Source organism: Centropristis striata, chromosome 3 (genome assembly GCF_030273125.1).
Source record: "Centropristis striata isolate RG_2023a ecotype Rhode Island chromosome 3, C.striata_1.0, whole genome shotgun sequence".
Classification (NCBI taxonomy): Eukaryota; Metazoa; Chordata; class Actinopteri; order Perciformes; family Serranidae; genus Centropristis; species Centropristis striata.
This window is the reverse complement of record NC_081519.1, coordinates 25,244,289-25,266,066: the sequence shown is the minus strand read 5'-3', so window position 1 is coordinate 25,266,066 and position 21,778 is coordinate 25,244,289. Positions and strand designations below refer to the sequence as shown.

The window sequence follows — 21,778 nt, the reverse complement described above, 5'->3', positions numbered from 1 at the left end:
TCCACTATTACTTCAGGTACTCTAGTTGAGGACGTCAAACTCTGTGCGCAACCTTAACCCCCACCCCCGGAGCTTATCTTCCTTTTATTCCATTTTATTATTATTATTTTTTAATGATATGTGGTTATCTTCATTTATTTATTTATTTATTTCCTATTTGCTTTGTTTTTTTATATTTTGACTATATCATTTTGGTGTTAATATTTAATTTGTACTTGGATAAAATGATGTGTGCTCTGACAACTGATATAATTATGCATCCAAGGAAAATCCAATAAAAAGTGATTTTGAAAGAAAGAGAAGTTTTCTGGTGCAAAAAGCCTGATGCCCCGCCGCGTTAAAGAGGAAGATGTGTTGGTCTGGCTTAGTGCAGGGGACCGCGGGGGGACATTTACAAGAGTGAATTTTGAAAAGGTGGGAAAATGACCTTTATAACATGCCAAGCAATTAACCTGTGGAAGCCAGAAAGCATTGTAAAGCCATTCTGCTATGAAAGGCAGAAATAAACAACTCAGAATGTTAATTAAATGGCTGGGTGCACTCTGTTCTCTAATTTTGCTTCATTAACGCATAGCAAAGGAAATGCTTATGTAATTCACTTTATGCTGTGCTTCTGTGGTAGCTGCAACGTGTGCCCCATGATTAAAACTCAAAGAGAAAAGGTCTGCTTCATTTTCACACTGATGAAGCAAAAAAGAGTGAGAGAGAGAAGAAATGAGGGAAAGTGGATTAAAGTGTACACCAGACTTATTAGCATATGGGAGGCAAAGGTGCAAACATTATGCTGTACGGTGTGTGTGGTGATTTAAATAAAAGTCACAGTCTTTATTTGGTCAACCTGTCCTTAATACTCTCTCACATGGCTGTTTCTTTCTTTGGAGTGAAAGAAAACGAGTGAGCTCTCTGCTCTGATCCTTCAGTATTTGCTCTGCGACGCTAAATAGCTTTAAGAGAATTTTGAAAGTAAACACCAAGCTAACTTGCTGTGATACAAGTGGGAAGAATTTAATTTAATTGCCTCGCTCAATGTGACAGTGTTCAAATAGAAGTGGGGCATGTGTTCAGAGTTTATTAATATAACTTGACTCGTAAGCGAGCAGTGATAATAGCCTGTGTTTTAAAGGGTTTCTTTCAATCCGTGTGATTTCTAAAGTAGTTCTGAGCAGTGTTTTTTCTTTTTTTTCTTTGTCCAGATGACTTTTGGGACCCAGACTCCAGCAGATGTGTGAGCCTGGGCTCAGAACCGGTGCGGACACTGTTAGTGTTGGATGACTCAGTGTGGGCAAGCTGCGGGAACTCTGTCACAGTGGTGGACATCTCCAGCCTTAGCACTCAGGTGAATACAGGACACATAATGTTGCTGTTTACCTTGTCACTAAAAAGCTGACACACTTGTGGATTCAGTGAAGCCAGATTTATTCATGTGTGAAGATGTTAGTTCTCATAGTAGCTATTTCAATGTGAGAGAATTTCTTGACCTCTCTGTATTAAATGACCTGTTGTGACATCTAGTCTAATGACAGCCTCATGAAACTGTGCAAACACAAACTAGAGACCGAGAGGATTCAGAGGCTTCCCTTGGTATGATGACCATCTTTTTTAACACTAATATACAGTCATGCACTATTAAACCCAACTTGTTGTTTCAACTTAAATATTTGAGTGTCCATGCTGTGAAAGAATTGTATGTCAAGACAACAAAGACAATGGAGGCAACTCAAATGAGTCTTGCTATTTGACTCAATATTTTAAGTTAAAATTTACTTTACTTTACTTTACTTAACAAATGTTTGTTGTATTCAAAAGGGAAATAAGTTATGATAACAAACAAGCAACATTGGGTTTTACTGTGTGGAAACAATTATTAGACCATTATTTTCTTGATAACAACCAAAATCATTATCAATACAACCATGGAATATGTCTATATCAGCTCTTATATTAAACTCTTATCAGCTATTTTTGTTGTTATCATTATATTTGCCCAAATAATAATGACAAACAAATGTACCCTTTGTTGTACCAGACATTAAAATGAACAAGAAATTAAAGAAAACAAGGGTGGTCTAATATTTTTTTTCCATGACTGTAGCTTTGAAAGGAAAATGTTAAAATGCCATTTTAATAGTCAGCTTTTAGGGACCTGAAAGACTTGAATCTTGACTTGAAATGAACATTGAAAACTTTGCTTTCAATAAAATTAACGGTTCCCTTTATATAAAATTAACTTTAATAATACATTTAAATTGTGGAGCACCTTTCATACATGAAATGCAGCACAAAGTGCTTTACAACAAAGAAGGTACAGGCACAAAGTGCTTCACATTGAACTGACATAAAAATGACAATATTAAAGTCATATTCAAAGCATTCAATTTATAAAATGGAAGTAAAAATATAGGTGATTAAAAAGTGCAGCAAAGCAACTTAATAAATACTTTATAACACACTTTATTTAAACTTGCGGCACTGAGGTTTCCCTCATTTTTAAAGTGACGATGAGTACATTTACAAACAGTACAGACATACACATTCAAAATACAGATAACAGACAAGATAAATAAATTAGTGAAAATGCTGTTTAAAATGACCAAAGCTAAAAACAATTGCAGGAAAGTCCGCAATTAAGCTACAAAATTGAAAAAAATATTATAATGGTGTGTGTTGGGTCTGTTCCCTGTGCACACCTTTTTTTGTTCTGAAGCCACTCACAAAAGAGTCTCACTGTCCAGACGAACACAAATTCACACACTGATCTTGTCTAATCGAAGTGAAGTCCACAATAATTCAGTCTTCCCACGGATAAGACCCACAGGTTGTGACTGGTTGTCCAGTATAAAACAGCCCAGCTGCACCAAAAGTCAACTGTATTTTAAAACCATAATGCAAGCACTGCATTAACCTTGTCACTATAGATAACTGCAAAAGCATTTTCTAATGATTTATTGTGCATGAATGCAAGCGGTTGTAATGGAACTAAAACCTTTTAATGCAACACTTCAGTCTGGCCTTCACTCAACGGTGTAACACAGAGTCGACAAGCTACCTTTGTCCCTTCAAATGGTGTGGGAGGATAAGGTCAGGGGCATTTAAGCCTTCTGTAATAGTATGTGCTCTCAGAGAGGTGGAAGGTCGAAGCAGACCTGCGCTCCTTCTAACACTGATATCACAGTGTTGATGCCTCTTCCACCATATCTCCTTTTCCCCCATGTGAGTGAACATTCAGTCCTCTTTAGCACCAGAAAAGCAAAAGTCTGAGACAGTGAACCCTGCTCTGTGTCCTCGCGGGCCACTAGAAAATATGTTCCATTTCTGCAAGGTCGACTCCAGCCGCCTACCCAGCTGTTAAATATTCTCAGTCTCAACTAAAATATGGTGTGAAGATCCAAATGGATGAGTTCATAAGTGAAACTGCTAGACAAGGTGTTTTATTTATGTGTTTTGCTGTTTTTGTGCGGCGTTTGAGGAAAAAAATTCCTCTCTTTTCCTTTTCTGAAAAGATTTATGCGCGGCAGCCTTAGAGAGCCAGCATTGTAATCTGTGATGTCATCAAGATTTACTGCCTGGAGCTGCTGCATGGACAACGAATCAAACTCTTTGTAGATTCATACAATGTTTGTTGGAGCTCCCACACACAAATAAGCTTCATTTAGATGTAGCGCTCTGAGCTGTGAGTTATGGTACGGGAGTGTTCACCATTATCTCCAGAACATCATCCTGGGTGTTGTCTCTGTCATGCTTTCCATTTTTGTGTAGTCATTCTCCAAGGTGTTCCTCTGCACGGTGTGTCATTAGAGGTGCACGGGGGGGCGTCCTCTCCGGCTGTGGTAGACAATAATGAATGACAGAAAACAAACTCTTCTGGGTTATGTTAATATGGTATTCAGATACTGAACTGCAAACCATTACCATTTAATTATAGCTCCCAGATGTGAGTGTGTGTAGCTGTGTGAATGGCTAGAAGGGCTCTTGTTAAAAGGGTGCATGTGTGCAAAGCTTACCTTCCCTGGATAAAAACAAGTAGATGACATATAAAATGTGATGCTAAATTTGAAGAGCCAGACAAACCAAAACACTAACAACAATAAAAAAATAATGTTGTGTAAATATGATTTCCATTTTCAATGTAAATGAACTTCATTTCCAGAGTTAGAAAGGGGAAACCTTTATTTACAAGTTATATGGTTGCAAATAAACAACATTCAGCAACGTTGCAAACAGCTCTTTAATCATTTAAAGTAGTTAAGATGTACATGCATTTACAACATCGAATTGAGCATTTTCACGTAAAAAAAATAAAAAAATCTGTATCTACCTACTGTTCAGCTCATCAATAGAAGGACGGCTTGTCGAGCTGCTGCTCGCGTTCGCTCAGCTTGTTTCTCTGATAAATTAAGATCCAACCGTTTAGGAGCTCTTTGCCGGGAGCTGAATTATCTGCAGAGGTCTCCTCTTCGCCAAAACAAATGGAGCCGGTGATTTAAACCAGTAAAATCACTGAATGAAGCAGTTTCACATTAAAAATCTGTGTTTTTCCAATGGTGTACTGCGCATCAGTGCAGGGGCTCTGAGCCGAGTTGCTGCTTGTGTTTACTCAGCTCTTATTTCACCCAAAATCACCAGGTTCTAAAAAGTTTATTGTAAAGAAATGTGTCTTAAAACTGGATAAAAACTTTGTCTATGACTTCTGGCAGACAACCACATCACTGTGATGCCCTTGACTGGCGATAGACACAGAGCATGTCTTTAATTAAAATTCTCTAGTTTTGAAAATTGTTGGAAATGTTGAAATGTAACAATCTTTTAAATGCTTCAACTAATTAAAAGAAGCCACAGTGAAATCTATGATCTAAACTAGAGCTGGGCGATATCCACCAAAAGTCATATCCTGATATATTTAGGATGAATATCAATATACAATATATTTCCTGATATTTTTATCGCAAAGTGAAAGCAAATGTTCAGTCAAAGTAAAATATGACATGTCACAAGTAGTTTTATTGAAACCGTTTATTTAAGTGAACATAAATACTGTATAACAACAGTAGTACCTTTTTTTATAAATTAAATAAAATCTCCATAAAGAGACATTTAAATAAAAAATATCTTAAATAAAAACAGCCTATGAAATAAAATTGGCCAATCTTTTTCTGAAATAAATATATTTATATGAGAAAAGAATAACGAACATTACAAAAGAATTAAATATGACAAACCCTAGTAAGGGTAGCATTTATATATAAAGAAAGAAAAACTATATCGATATATGCGATATGGTCTAATTCCTTATCACATTTAAAAATATATCAATATATTTTTTATATATCACCCAGCCCTAATCTAAACTGAGACATTGCTTATTGAGTCTGCTTTGAGATCCTCATGATCTGGCGTGGGCTGAGATAGAAATGTCTACTTTTATTCCTTCACCTCCTTTGCCTTGCCCATTCCTCCGGAGACACAAGCTTTATCAGCTGAGTGACCACGCAGTGGAGGCACAGTTATGGTTCACTGTATCTCCCACAGAGCTTAGCAGGTCAGCTCTGGTTACTTCTTTGCGAACCTCGTCTTCCTCACTAATATGGACTCAAGAGAGCCGCGATGCATATCCAGGATCTGCAGATGTACTTTGCACCTGTCGCAGCACACTTGGAGCAAGGCTGCAGGGTTGTGGACTCATATTCACTCCACTTCTTGTCCTTGTTTTCCCCTGCGGATGCTCACCACTTTGTCAGATTTGCTGAACTTTTAAATCATTTATCCGTGACTCTGCTGGACAGTGCAGCCTGCCCTGTTTGATGCTGTTGATTCGGACTCTTTTTAAATCTTCACAGGCAGCTTGATGGCATGATATTATTGAGATATAACCTTTTTAGGCTATTCTGGGTAAGCAAGGCTGCATGATTACTAACTGAAGTTACCTGCAGTACAAAGCCAAAGGATTATAAACATTAGAAAATGTGTGTGTGCTGTCCGCTTTGTATTTAATTATATACACTCCACCCCAGTGGGGATACATGGAAATTATAGTGCTGAGAAAACCTTTATCCTTAGAATTACTGCAAGGAAGAGACAGATCAGGATATATACATATGCTTGCAATTATAATGCTAACATGACCTCAAATAGTTAAGTATTGGACCATTTGATCTAAGGAGCCAGATTGGACTACACAAGATCATATTTAGGGGGACTGAGTGTCTGATTTTACATAGAATTGCTTGGTTTCTCACAATTAATCATGATAAATAGTCTCTTTTGGAATAAATATCAGCATATTAATAATAGTGTTAAAACCAGCCTATTACACATGAATAAATCTATTCAAAACTATTGTAGACTAATTTGTTTTTGTTTAAATCTGCAGGACCAACAAAGCCTCAGAAAGGCTATATAACAACAGCATAAGGCTGCTGTTTCAAAATCAAAGAATACATTTATTAATCAGAGTAATCACATAAGAACCTAGCACGAGCAGAGCACTAAATACATTTAAAATGTATGAATGACTCCCTGAAAATCAGCTGATGGTGAGCTGTTCCTTCTGTCTGTGGATTGCTATAATGGGAAGAATGAAATCAGCCTGGGAAGTTCTTTTTACAGAAAAGCACCAAAACTTTTGAAACACCAAGGTGATAGTCACATGTTTGTCAGACAATAATCTGTCATTTTTGCTGTTTTCTGTACATACTCACAGCTAAAATACAAAGGGAACAATGAGCAAACAAAGAACCAAACCAAACTATCATACAATGATCAGTCAACTATAGGTAAGAAGAGAATTCCTAGTAATTCCATCCCTAATTTCACGTTTACCATGTTCACAATCTTAGCTTAACATGTTAGAATGATAACATTTGATCTTTTCACCATAATCATTAGGATTTATCCTCTGCGGGACCGTTTATGTCTGTACAAATCTAATGGATATTTATCAAACTAGAGGACTGACATTGTCTTCCCTGTAGTCATTTCCCGGGGAATGTAAGCTCAAAGTTGGACCACGGATTTATTAAGAATATTAAGAAGCTATTCAGTTATCCTGTGTGGTCAGCCAAGGAACTGCAACAACAAACAGCCCCGCAACCCAAAAAAGCTCCATTTGTAGCTTGTTTTTCCCCCAATTATTTGTTTTTACTTACAATTACTACAGCCATGTGAGCTCTCCAATCCACCACAGGATGCTGTTCACAGTAAAACGTTGCTGTCAGTGTCTACACGCAAGAGGACAGCACTTTTTGATGTGCTAAAAGAAAAAACAATTTCAACAGATTCACTCTCACACACACACAAGAAAGGACAAACATCTCGGTACATCAGTAAAATTGAAAAATGACAAACTCCATTTACATTCCCATCAGGCCAACTAAAGGTTCTTGATAGCAGCAGGAACCGTGGCACACAATGGGAATTTTGAAACAACTTAATTGAGGAGAAAATGAGGAATCTCAGCCAATCAAATATTTTTATTTTGTAGAGAGCAACACAGTAGGGGCTGATTTCAATCTAACTATAATTCAGTTCTTTGTTTGTTTGATTTTTACATGTTTTGCGCATCCTTTTGTTCAAGTCCCCCAACACTTGTGTCATTATTTCAGACACATCTCAGCTCTCTTTGTATGTTTTCTGAAAGCCAAACTCTGTATTATTCCACAAACTTTCAACACTCTGTGGAAGTCTGAGTCGTAACCAAAGCTTAACAAAGTGGGACATGTATGGACATACAGGCTTTGATCAATGCTGACTGGCAGGCCTTGTTCCTTCCTCTTCCCATTACTATTTCTCTTTCTGCCTACTTTCTCCTATCACTCACATGTCCACACGAATCCCTCGCCATAGCTCAGGGAGGAGATGTGGACTTAGCACTCAGGAAAGTACAAAGACACCTTGTCACCTGGCGTAATGAAGGACTAATGAGCTGTTCAGACCAGCTGTAGTGTTTGTGGCCTCGGCTCTGCTGTTATTTCCCACTGCTGGTGGAGGGATGCTGCTGTTAGCGTGACACTGCTGAGTTTAGTGTAAAGGGCACATTACTACTGTCAAGCTTCACTGACCACCTCATCTCTGTAAGCAGCGCTGGATTCAGCAGACTAATACCAGGTGGCTGGACGGGGGCAACAGTTGTGGCTTGTGCTTATCCTGTATTTGACACAGAGCAACGGGCGTTCCACATGTTTGGTCGATATTCTCCAGGAAACATTTGCAGAATTTTATTTTGCAATATTAACTGATTTAAATACAGGGTGTCCATCAAGTCTCCTGACAACTTAAAACAATTATTAAAAAAAAACAAATGATCAGACAGATATGTGGAAATTATTACTAAGATATTGAAGGTTTTTTGCTTCATTTAATACACCTGTACATGGGCACCATTTAGTAGCATGAAGCACATCAAGACGATACTTGATTTCTTGCCATGTTCACTGTCAGTCTGTTATCCTCCTCCTCACCTCCAAACACCGTCTCCTGAGGATCAAAGATGGGGAGAAACCGTCCCCCCGGGATTTTAGCCCTGTTTGGATGGAGGCGATCTGGACAGAAAACACAAAAGTGTTTAGACGAGCGTCTCAAGGTGGAAATCTGCGTGCATACTGTGACGCAAAAGTCTGTGAAATCACATGAAGTAATTAGCCAGGTGTCTAGGTGGTACTGTGAAGCACTGCCACACAACACCACCAACAGCTCGCCATGAGTAGACACTTCTCTTCTCTCCTACTTCTACTCGTAGCAGCGAAATAGCCCACAATCGAAAACCAAAACATGGCGAAGAAGCAAAGTAAGAAAGACAGTTTTGTCTTGACAGACAAGGAGGTCGAGCTATTGCTGCAAATAATGTTAGATTACAATGCCACAAAGGCACAAGAGGGACTCCTGATAGTTATCAGAGCTGCTAGAGCAATTTGAATGTCTGACTGATAGAAATAGTCCAACATGTTTGTTGTCGTTTGCCTGGACTGAACATGGATGTTACGCAAACGCATCGAGAGCCAGCGTGAGCTGATCAGACACTTTTGTGTTTTCAACGATTTAGATGGAAACACAATGGTGGAGCACTTTTAAGCAACATAAACGCCATTGCCGTCCAAACAAAAGGCACATCTGATAATTTTATACTTATATAAATATAAAAATATAAATACTTTGTCGTATTCACCCAAGAGTGTTGTCCTGTAAACAGGCCCTTTGTTTCAATAAACCATGATACACATTGAGCCTTCTCTTGAGGAGTAGCTGTTTTTATAGGGGTTCTTTCACCACTACCTGTTTCATCAACAGGGAACATGAAATACACAAATGCAACATGGTTAAAAACTTTGATAACCACTGAGGTAATACAACAAATCTGAGTAAGATATCTCATCAATTGCCTTTGTAGTAATTTTTTTCTATTGTAAAGAGACTTTATGGACACCCTGTATATTTTGAGGCACCTTTTTGAGATTCATGTGAGACTATACGTACATTTATTTTCCCGGAGTGCCTTCCAGGTGGTTCCAAACATATGGTAAGCAAGATGGCACCAAACCGTTAGAGCATGTCGGCCCTTGATGAGCTGGAAGCCCCTTTAAGACCCACCACGCTTGTTAATGATAAACATGATTATTATGCAGCATATACAGCACAATATGGCTGTGTGTTTTTCTTTACAAACTTGTCAATTTATATGAATTGTGATGTTATTGAAGGTGAAATTTGCCTTTTTTTAAATATTTTATACGGATATCTAACTTTTTGATGGCTGCACTTGTAAAATGAAGAGATGCATAGCGTATCCTTTCCCTGGCGGAGCAGGCACCCTCTGCTGAGAAGTCAATTAAAAGAGAAAACACATCAAAGGCTTCTCTCCTTTTCCCTAATTTCAAACAAAGGAGGACCCACTGGCAAGGGCACACAAACAGGTGGTAATCCCTGTCCGCCGGTGCACTTGGGTTGGGCTGGGGGGGAGGGGGGTGCATTCTCATCTTCACTCACCCGCTCTCACTAACTAATTGCCCAGCCTCATGCAACTCATGCATTGACAGTGATATGAGTTCCAAGATGATGCCCAAACCAACCCTTGTCACGCCTTGGACCGCGGGGGCTGCATGTGTTGCCATGATAAGGCTCATTGCATTTATTTCAAGCTACTCATTAAGACTGTGTGCCTGAAACTCTCTTTCTCTATTGTGCTCTTAAAAAGATAGAAGCCGGGGGAATGATGCAAAAACATGCCCCGTGTGTCAGTGACTCTGTAAATTACAGAATTAGGAAGCACAGTTAGACTTTATTTACAGGAAAAGCAAAGTGAGGAGCCACAGCAGAGTGTGAGACACAGGCAGCGTCGACTGACCTCGTCATGTCATGATATAAACATGACAGTTATCTTGCTGTGTTTTGAAATGAAAGAACACTGGAGTAAATCAACTTTGAAATGTCTGTCACAATAATTGGCGTACCAATTAAAGGCTCTGTTATGAAAGTGTGTCCTTCGATACAGTCAGACTTTGTTCCTCCTTTGTTGCTCTGATTTGTGCCTGATGCATTTATCTTTTTGTTTTCTTTCATTCTAATTCCTTTTGTTCATGGATTTTATTCTTTTGAAAAATAGCCACATGCATTTTTAATAAATTAAGAAGTTGTGATGTGGCCAAACTCCTTTTAGAATCAAAAAGACCAATGCAATTATTTGAAATATTGCACTAAGGCAACTATACTAGTCAACAGATGAAATGGATTTATTTATTTTTTAATGACAAGAATAAGACTACAGAGAGAGCTTACCTTTCTGTTATTGAAATGCTTCATTTATCATCATGGAAAAAATGTTTTCTGTCCATATTGCCTTTATCTAAAATAGCACCAATGTTAGCCATAGTAGGGAACATATGTTAGGAACTGGAAGATATGTAAAAATCAGTTTATTACATGTGAATAAATATAAATAAACTATAGAAGACAAATTGGTTCTTCCAAATTTGACCAAAATTTCAATAACAAAAGCATAAGGCTGCTGTTTCAAATCAAATAATACATTTATTATGTGAGTATTCACATAAAAACAAAGCACAGATTATATGGATTTTTTTTGTTCATGATCAGAAGAAGACAAAGAAGAGAGAGCTCACCTTTCAGTTATTTTGCTTTATAAGTGTTTCATCTGCCATCACGGAAAAAACAATTTTCTTGATGATAGGAATGCATTTTCTTTCCATGTTGCCTTTATCTAAAATAGCACCGATGTTAGCCATAGTAGGGAACATAGGTTAGGAACTGGGAGATATGTAAAGCTCGGCTGCTTGATATGAAAGAAAGCGGGCTGTCAAGAAAGATATTTATATCAATAAATGATTGGCTGTGGACCCTCTGTATCTTTGGGTTCGGTGAGGCATTTCTCAAAAACGAAAGGCTCGACATTTGTTTGTTCAGATCATCTGTGTTTGCTCAGTTTAAAGAGCAATGATCTGGTGATATATGGACCAAACTGTTCGCGCGTACATGTCGGATAATGAAATATTAATATGGTCCTGAGATTTATGCTGTACACAGTGTATCGAGCAAAAGATGAGATCTGTTATTTTATCACTTACAAAACTGGACAGAAGAAAAGCAGATTTGTTTTTTGGTGTCTTTGATTGAGAACTACGCAATACTTTCTTTAGTGAGATAAAAATAGATAGTCATTTTGTGAATCTGGATGATGTGTTCACATTTAAAAATACATTTATATTACCTGTTATTTGAAGAAAACATGTGAAATGAGAAAAAAGGATAAACTGCAGGTAATGTAGCAGTTCTTTTTTATGTGTATAGTTAATTTTAAGTATTTTGTTTAAGAAATATATAGGAAGCAATTTTGTATTTCTGGAAGTTGTATATTTTGTAAACTAATGTCTTGTAATGCCATGTTTGGGGCAGATCTTTTATGAGACACAATATGAAAACTGAATTATAACAGTATTATTGTTTCCCTCACAGAGGTTTGAAGTCCACCCCGACCCGATGATCAGCGTGGCACACATGGCGCGTGCCGGCGGAGGGGTGTGGATGGCGTTCTCCGAGGGTTCCTCCATCCGTCTCTTCCATACTGAAACACTGGAGCTTCTGCAGGAAATCAACGTCTCGACACGCTCAACGCTGCTGAAAACCGGTACAAACACTTTGCACATCACAGTCTGTCTGACCTCCTTAAACAGAGTTCAGCCTCTGTCCTGCAGAGCAACTGAAACTAGGGCTGTGCCATATCCTATCAATATACCGGTTTATTTTTTATATGAGGAAAAAAATGCATATGCGATAATGGCAACATTCCTACTTTTTGGCCTAGTGATGTCAAATCATTGCATTCAAAACTTAATTAAGTTAAAGGACAAAAGCACCAGCAACAAAATGTTCTTAAAGAGTAAAAGTACTCGTTGCAAATAAATACATTTATTTAAGCAGCATTTTACTGTCGTCAAGGTACGACTTATTGTAACTACTTAATACACTGTTATGTGGTTTAATTTATAAAAATGTTTAATCACGTTTCTTATGTTAAATCTTGATGTGAAAAGTAACTAAAGCTGTCAGCTGAATGTAGTGGAGTAAAAAAATAAAATATTTTAAAATGTAGCGAATTAGAAATATAAAGTTTACATATAATGGAAATATGCAAGTTAAGTAGACCCAACTCAAAATTGTACTTAAGTACTAGTTAAGTAGTCATCGAGTTAATGTACATAGTTACATTCCACAACTGACATTTGCACTATTATTTTTATTATTTTCTAAGAGTCAAGAGTACATTTTTTTGTATTTTTCAGCTGTTGAATACTGCTATTTGCATTTTACGCTAAAATTTAGATTTATGGTTGATTTTTTTTTTTTTTTGTATTTTTTCATATCGTCAAGAATATTGTTATTGCAAAGATACCCTGAAATATTGTGACATTCTTTTAAGGCCATATCGCCCGCCCCTAGCTGAAACTCGTTTTTGTGTTTTAAAAACAAAAAAAAACCCAAAATAGTAATCTTTTGCCTCAATTTTGATGTTTAATAAATCAACCACCACAGAATTAGATTTGATCTGTAGAGGTCACTTTTGTGTCTTTGTTCTATAAGAGCTCTGAGATGGCGCCGCTCCTCTTCAACGTTAAATGGTATTCTTGTCTTGTCCGAGTCGCTCCTCGGGTCTTGCACTCAGGGGACTGACCTGAATAAGTATCCACCTCAGGCCTTCACAAAGCCATAATAGAGCCACGGGGTGAGAGATAGGGATTAATAAAAAAGAAATAAAGTCATTTAGGTGCAGTAAAATGGCAGCCTTAAAGATTTTCATACCAAGGGTTCCCATGGAAACACTCTTGCCTTTCTTTAAACGTCCATGCTCCAGTGGTGTCATGATAGTTTTACCTCTTTCTCTCTGCATGTACCTCCCATCTTCCCTCCCTTTTGAGTTAATATTTTCCTTTCTTTTTGTCCCACTTTCTCCCCATTTCATCTCATCCGCTCTGCTTTAAAATCCCCTCACCCCCCGTTTCACTTCTCCTTTAGTCCGTTTAGGATGCCACAGATAGCCCATTACTTCCTGTGTGCCTTCCTTCATGACGGATGAAATATTTATCAGCCAGTGTGGGTGTTTTTTATTCCTTTTTTGAGGAAAGAACTATGGTAAACAAATTAGATAGCAACGAAGCATACCTAAAGCTGTCTAATGGTGATAACCACAGTGCATTTGACTCAAAGTCAGCTCGCCTCAGACATGTTGAGGCGGCAGCACGTGGGCCATCAGCTCGTTCAGGACATGTGAAGATCATTTTGAGCTTCGGGGAGTAGTATAAATGCATCTGGATTGAAAATTTTGTCCTTTTTCGTTGAGTCACACCAGACTGTGATTGATGTATTTAGAGCAATACTCAAAGCTGCGGTAGCACTTCATCTCATCAGAAAAAAATAGGTTTTCTCTTGTGACTAGACTAAAGAGCAAAGGATAAAAAAAACAGGAATGTGATTCATACACCAAACTTTTCTCTTTTAGATCAAAGTTCCTTTCTGTCTTTCTTTCTTTTCTTTTTTGCTCAAGAGGAGACTTAAAGGAGAGCAGGCTCCTATGTCCATGGTATCTGGAGAGCACCAGTGACCCAAAAGGTCATTTTCACCCAGCGCCAGTGCTTTCCCCTTGAAATATGCAGCAGATTGGAGGAAGGGTGGCAGCCTCAAGGCTTGGCCCTGGGGGAAGTTACAGGGTGAAAAGAAAAAGAGTTGCTCAGCTCATGTCTTCAGGGTCCACCAAAGGAAGAGGATCTTTGACTTAAGTTGTGATTTGTTGAGCTCACAAGAGAAAAGAGGATCCCCCCGACACTCTACAACCACAGATACCGCACATAAAATACTGATAGTTTCCTTCTATCTGTGGGTCTCCGCTCCCCCAGGTTTCTCCTTGACTTATGCTAGGACATGCAGTAATGATATACCCCTAATCCTTTCCCCTTAATGTGATTTATACTCAACAGGGAATTCCAGTTGCAGTAAACAACAGAGAAGTTTCTGAGGCAGAGGAAACTGCTGATCTCTTCTCTACTAATGCCTTTAATAGTTCTATCCTGAGGGTGAAAAAATAATATTCCAAAATAAAGTCCTCAGTGACATATCACAGGGAAACATTTATCTTTGGAGACATCTTCTTTTTAAGGCAAATACCGGCTTCCACGATAAACCCGATGCACGCTAAAGAGTGTGTGCATTACTGCAGAAATTAGAAGTGCAACATCGCTCGAGGTTAAGCTATACTTCCCGAAGCTCAAGTGCCCTCTTTATCACTGTTGTTAAAGACAAAGCCTGGCTCCCACATCTTCAGACTTAACTTCTGATTTCACCTCAGAGTCTATTTGTGCTCTGGTGGCAGGCAGATCCAGATAAAAGTTCCTTTTACTGACAACGCCTAACCCACTGCTGTGACCCTCCAAGGTCTTCACCTCAAGGCATCTGCTCTGTTTGCTCAATTTCCTCCTCTACTCTGTTTCCACTTCATCTTCTACCCAAAGCTTCAAACTTTGGGTGATTCATCCACGCACACTGGAATTAATTAATTAATGACACTGTTGAGCCACTCGTGCAAATCATCATAATCTCAGCATGACGCAGAACAAACATGTAAATACAGCTACGCATGTTAATGAGCATTCTCATAGTTGGCGATCACATGAGAGCTGGTGTAATTCAATTATGGTTGCCTTGGATATTATGGTAAATGGTTCTATATATAACTAGGCCACAGTGCGAGCCAGGAGCGGAGGGACCACAGAAGGAATTCAAAAATAAATCCAAAACAAACAATGTTTTTCACTCCTTTGTTAAGTGGAAACAAAGGAAGTGCATGTATAATAAGAGTGCACGATTATCCTTTTCCCCTTCACAAACGCAGAAACAGTACAAAAACAGTTCTGCAGCGGAAAACTTCACAATATAAAACTTCTGTTGACGCCTAAGTCATGCTCTGTCACGGGATGGAAAACTGGAACTTAATCCACTAGAGGTGGGGGAAATTATTGATACAGCATAGCATCGTGATATTTTGTCTGGCGATATTATATCAATTCATGCCCGCCAAGTTTGTTTGTTTTTTTGCGGGCACACTTTTAGTAATGTACTGGAGATCCTGGTACCATATGAAACTAGAAGATCTAAGGAATCTATAGGCACCATGTGTGTCATATCGTGTTGGGAAGTTGTTGAAATAACTCTGCAAAGTTAGATTTTTTTTTCATTTTTCATTTCATTCAAAAAAATTTGAGGAGAAGTTTAGGAAAGTTTGATAAAATGTTCCAGTTGTTGTCGTCCATACATATTTGATATCAGCTCAGTTCAGTTTGACTGGATACTTTGTTGGTCAGTCTGTGGCTTTGACTCTCATTGTGGAGAAATAAAAAGACTGAAGTGAGATGAATAGATGGAGAATTTTCTCTTCTTTTTTACAAAACAATTCCTGATTGAATTTAATTTTGTGGACACAAAATGCAGTTAAATAGTTGAATCGCAATACATTGTATCGCAATACTCACTGTATCGAAAAATGCTTAAAATCTCAATAATATCGTATCATGACTCAAGTATCGGGATAAAATCGTATCGTGGGGCCGATTCGCTTATTCACACCTCTATCATCCACAGAAAATCACTGTTGAGCTCACCCCAAGGATTATAGACGCACACTGTGAGGGAAAATTAAATCATCCCAAAATCACTTCACTTTCATCACATCTGGGCTCTGTACTACAAAGCCAGGTCAACATACGCTGGGTGTCCTTTCATTACCTGGCAACAACTGCAAACACACTAATCGTTCCCACAGCGGTGGTTATCAACTCTGTCGGTCAACTCTGGTTTTCCCATTGAAGTTATAAGTGCTTTCACATAAAATCGGCTTTATTAGCCACAGCCTTCATTGCAGGGTCGGTGCTATTATTGTTGTCATGGTTCATCTTGTTCTTCTCTTCTCTCTCTCTTCCCTATTCTACTATGTGGATCTGTTCTGTACAACAACATCTATTGCACATGTGCTCCTCCCTCCCTCCTCTGTTGCTCTCCCTGAGATTTCTTCTTTTTTTCACTGTTAAAGGGCTTTTTTGAGTTTTCATTGGCCGCTGTGAAGGTCATTGGACAGTATTGTGTCCTGTACAGTCTGTAAAGCCCTGTGATCTGTGATTCTGGGCTATAGAAATAAAATTGAATTTAATTGAAATTTAATATTAAAAACTATAAGATTTTACAAATACAAATTAGTTAAACACATTATCCATGTAAAAATCACAGACTGTGTGAATGGAAAAATTCTTATAAAAGTCTTATAATTAGATTAGATAATACTTTATTGATCCCACAATGGGGAAATTCACTTGTCACAGCAGCAAAAACAGAAGCAAAAGGTGTGAATATAAATAGTAGTGAAATTAATGAAAGATGAAAAAATAATATAATAATATCACTGCTGAAAAGATCAAAGGTGCTGGACAAAAGAAGATGTAAAAGACAGAAAAAATGTACTCAAAATGTCACTATGTAATAATTAAATTTAGTGTGCACAATGTATTGTTTCAGATTAATATTATCACTGGGACGTGAGTATATCTGACTGTAAAGACATTCATGTTTTGACCTGTATGCCAATTTTAGCCTCATTCTTTATTCAATTCAATTCAAACAACTTTATTAATCCCACAAGGGGCAATTCATTTTGAGCAGCAGGTTGTCGTTGTTCATACGGCCCACATGGCCCACAACAAAGAGTCAATACATAAATAGTCGACACAACACACATCAGACAACATGGAGCTTAGAATGGACACACTATAAAAGCCTGTGATAGCCTACTGCATACAGAATATTTATAAACCACATTGCTTTAAGAATTTAAGAAATAAGGAAAAAATAAATAAATAGAAAGAAATAAAAAACCCTATGAAGAATTTAAAAGTCTTAGTGCAAAGGGGACAAATTATTTGGAGAAGCGATTTGTTTTACACCTAGAGGAAGGGCATAACGGCGCCCTGAAGGTAACAGAGAGAATTCACGCGCAAGGGCATGGCTCGGGGAGGCTAAAATGCACTCTGCTTTACAGAGGATTTGCTGGTTGCAAAAGGAACTTAAGTCTCTTAGTTTTACTCTGGTAATCTTAGAGCAGGACTTCACAATACTAGTCAGGCTGTTTCTGTCTTTGACTGAAAGACAATGAAACCAACAGATAAAGGAAAAACACATAAGACTCTCAGTGAATGCTTGAGCTGCAACTCAGTTGTTAAACTGACTTAAGTAATGAAAAATAAATCTTAAACATAATTCAAAATGGTAATGATGAGACTTACTTTCATATCTTTAAGATACAACAAGTACAAGGCTTTAGTGCTCAAATAATTCTCTGTTGTAGGATGATATCGGTATAAAAACACTGCTTCATAGTACAGATCCCTGACAATAATGAATGCAACATTGTATGTTTGCATGTTTATCACACCAGCAGCTCGACGTAAGCACAAAACATATCATATGTTAATATGATAAGGTAAATATATGCACATCTGTCCACCTTTTTAAGTCAGTTTTATAGTTCATGTCACTAACAGACAGCATGTAGTGCTTTGTTCTAAAGATTAGTCACAGACTCACATTGTGCAAGTATGATGAGTTAGAGCCTCCCTCTGGAATTGAATTATTGATCTTAAAGTCAAAACTCTTAATGTTATTGACTGTGAAAGTCTTTCCTATCTGAACTCTCCGATAACCTTCCTAAATATGTAACCTTAAGGTGTTTTGTTTTGGTCAAGAATTTCAGTCATTCAGAATGAGTGTATTTTTTTTTTTACAAAAAAAACAAACCTTTCCCAGTTTGAGCTTTGGATATCTTGCCTTTGCAGTTTTTAATTAAATCAAAGTCGAAAAGGGTTTGAAATCATTGCATTCTGTTTTTATTACATTTTTCACAGCTTCACAATTTTGGGGTAATTGGAGTTTTAATCTCTCAACTCTCATTTCAAGCTACTGTAATAGTTTTTTTAATTTTATTTTTCAAAATATAATCATCTTTATTTCATTTCATGATTTCCACCATGAGATTTGCCCACGATTCTTTCCAGACATTCACATACACAAGATATAAGAATCATAAAACAAATAGCTACTATAATAATTAATGGTATTTAAGATTACAATTTTAGTGTCAATTTCCAAGAAAGTGTTTAAACTGTTTCTTTAGTTGTGGAAGCCGATCCCATATTATTTCTGACGCATGTTCACTGGTCCACAATATGAAATTAATCATAGCTTTACTCACAGATCTGTTGATTTGCTCGTCATTTATTTCAGTGATAAAAAAAATCCACAATGTCCGTTTCAACTTAACACATGTTGAAAAACATTCACCATGATGCTCCAAATCACTTCCACCAGACAGAGAAACTCCCTCTCACCACCTCTGCATCCTAATATAATTACAAAACTCCACCCATAACTCAAATATTTGCCGAATATATACAACGAATACATTAATTAATCTAACAAAATAAATACTTCTTTGAATTTAGACATTTTACAAAGTATTATGTTCTGATTACCTAAATCAAATTAAACTAATATTTACCAGAATGTTTAAGTTCTTACAAATTAAAAGGACCATGACAAAAATGTATCAAAATTAAAACCAAATGACATGGAAATGTTTAGAATACTGCTCTTTTATGTCTTAGCAGAAAAAAAACACACAATTGTTCTTATTGTTGTCTAAACTACTGACAGAATGTCACCATCAACAGTTATCAAATGTTCTGGATGATTAGACCTGTTGTCAGGTTGAAGTTGTGTGTTTGCTAAAGACACTAAATGTTTGTAAAAGTCATGAAGGTCTACGTTGGTCTCAGTTCCAACAGAAATAACAAAAAGGTCAGAGAGATATCAGACATGTACTGACTACACACGGCCACAGAGGTCTGATCTAATCAACTGAAATGATTGAAAACACCTGTTGGTGTGTGTGTGTGTGTGTGTGTGTGTGTGTGTGTGTGTGTGTGTGTGTGTGTGTGTGTGTGTGTGTGTGTGTGTGTGTGTGCCTGTGCATTCTTGTTATTCCTACATAGTGAGGACCAGAACAACATTTTTATCCAACAACGTAAGGACATCGTTGAGATGTGAGGACATTTTGGCCCAGTCCTCACTTCTTAAAAGGCCTGTTTAAGGGTTAAGACTTTGATTTATGGTTAAAGTTACAATTAGGTTTAGATTAAGGTTAGGGTAAGGGTTAGGGTTAGGCAATTTAGTTATGATGGTTAATGTAAGGGTAAGGGGCTAGGGAATGCATTGAAAGGTCCTCACAAAGATGGAAGTATAAGCAGTGTGTGTGTGTGTGTGTGTGTGTGTGTGTGTGTGTGTGTGTGTGATCCACACTAAAAGTAGCTTGAAGATGTCTTTTTTACCAATAAAAAAATAACTTCCCTGCACATCAGTTTTGCTATTACAGTAAGAGGCGAAAAAACTTTGAAGCTTGATGTTTCAGAACCACTGAGATCTCCAATAGAGACGAACATTCAACACTGACTTCAGAGTCTTGTTTTCTACTTGTGCGTCTATGAGAGTTTTTCTTTCAACTGGGTCAGCAGCAAGTAGACAAATCCAATTTCTCATAATCTTATGTAACCCAGAGCCCTAGGTGGCTGTGCTGTGCATGTGTTAAGCTTGTCAAATACAGATTGATCACAGAGCTTAAACCTTACCCAGAGCTAACACTGATAACCAACAATCTTTTTTACTTTTTCATCACGAAGGGACTAAACAGCTTCCAAAATACAGCATTTTGGCAGAACTTCTGGTAATAATACAAGCAGTGGGAGTTCATAATTCACTTTCTACGAGATAGACCACCCAGTCAGTAAAAGTTGTATCATTTAGTCCACACAGCAGGGAGCATCTTCTATTCTATAATCTGTTGTGATTCTGTGTTATCTGTTCTTTTATAACAGCAGGTGGTGGAGAAAACTCAAATCAATGTTCTGTCGATGTTTTCTGTGTTGCAGGTCAAAAGAGCGTGCGAGTCACGAGTCTGCTAATTTGCCAGGGGCTGCTCTGGGTGGGCACGGCCCAAGGCTTAATTATCACCCTTCCTGTTCCCAAATTGGAGGGCATCCCCAAAATAACAGGTATGGATTAGACAGGGGCGGCTGACTGTGATTGAACAGCCTCTCGAGAGGTCAAAAAGAAAAGAAAATAATTTTTCATGATAGAAAATTACTCTGCTCTGCCCATTATTGGGGTCACACTTCACATTTTTCTTGTGGCTCCAGGAATCAGTGCAAACGCAACCAGGCAGGCAACACAAATCACACTGTATATATATATTGTTGCAGGGTAATTTAAAAACTGCCGAGCAGCGTTTTGTTAATTATGCCAAGTGAATGAGGCCATTAGTTTCCCACTTGCACAAACCTTGCTTCACGGCCATCTTATTCCAAGGTAGATTATTGAGTACTACTGTACATAAACACGACACAGATTTCACCTGCCATTGTTACTGTAACTGCAGCAGAATTCAAATACATATATACAGTTTACAACTGCCAATGAGAATGGATATTTCGGTGCCTAAATTCTGATTCCTAGTGTCCCTCCATGCCACAGCACACAGAGCTTTCCAACTAAAAGTCTGGCAGATGATGAACACTTTGTGCGCTCCAGAATGAAGTGAGAACTGGTTAAATTTCTATGGTGGCTCTGAGAGCTCACAGTGATACAATTTAGAACACGTGCAAATACACAAATCACAAGCAAATTGAGAAAACATCTTCACCAATTTCACAACACAAGCGCAGCATTTAGAAAACACCCTGCAAAGACCACAACACAACAGAAGTGTTTCCAGAGGACACTTAAAAGTGATGCACACGTCTGGACACGCTTGTGATATTATCACGTTATTTCAAGATAATCATTTTTATAACGATCATATCGTGCCAACGTTGGCGTCCGATCAACAGAATGCTAACGTTAACGGCTGATCATATCGTGCTAACCTTACCCAGGGATTGATAGCATGTTAGCGTTAGCGGGCTAGCAAGACCAAGACCAACTCGGTGCCGTTGAGAGAGACCAACTAAAACATGTAGCCTATCATTCATTTATTTGATTTGTTTAGCTGCAATGTGATTGATACGGGCTAGCAGGCTAACGCTATATATCACGTTGTAACACTAAAATGTCATTATCATGAAATAACGTGATCATTTCACGTTGTAAGATTATAACATGAAATCTGGAAATCTGGAAATAACTTGATAAT

The 21,778-nt window shown here is 37.8% G+C and overlaps 1 protein-coding gene across 2 annotated transcripts in view; it reads left to right on the top strand.

Annotated features, from left to right (window-relative positions):
- The window catches only part of arhgef10la (Rho guanine nucleotide exchange factor (GEF) 10-like a), a 154,517-nt gene that overhangs the window by 124,446 nt on the left and 8,293 nt on the right, over window positions 1-21,778 (top strand). For both annotated transcript variants that reach the window (XM_059328377.1, XM_059328376.1), the window contains 3 exons: window positions 1,194-1,336; window positions 11,959-12,130; window positions 20,520-20,642. In XM_059328377.1, coding sequence (XP_059184360.1) covers window positions 1,194-1,336; window positions 11,959-12,130; window positions 20,520-20,642 — 438 coding nt within the window. The remainder of the gene's footprint in view (window positions 1-1,193; window positions 1,337-11,958; window positions 12,131-20,519; window positions 20,643-21,778) is intronic.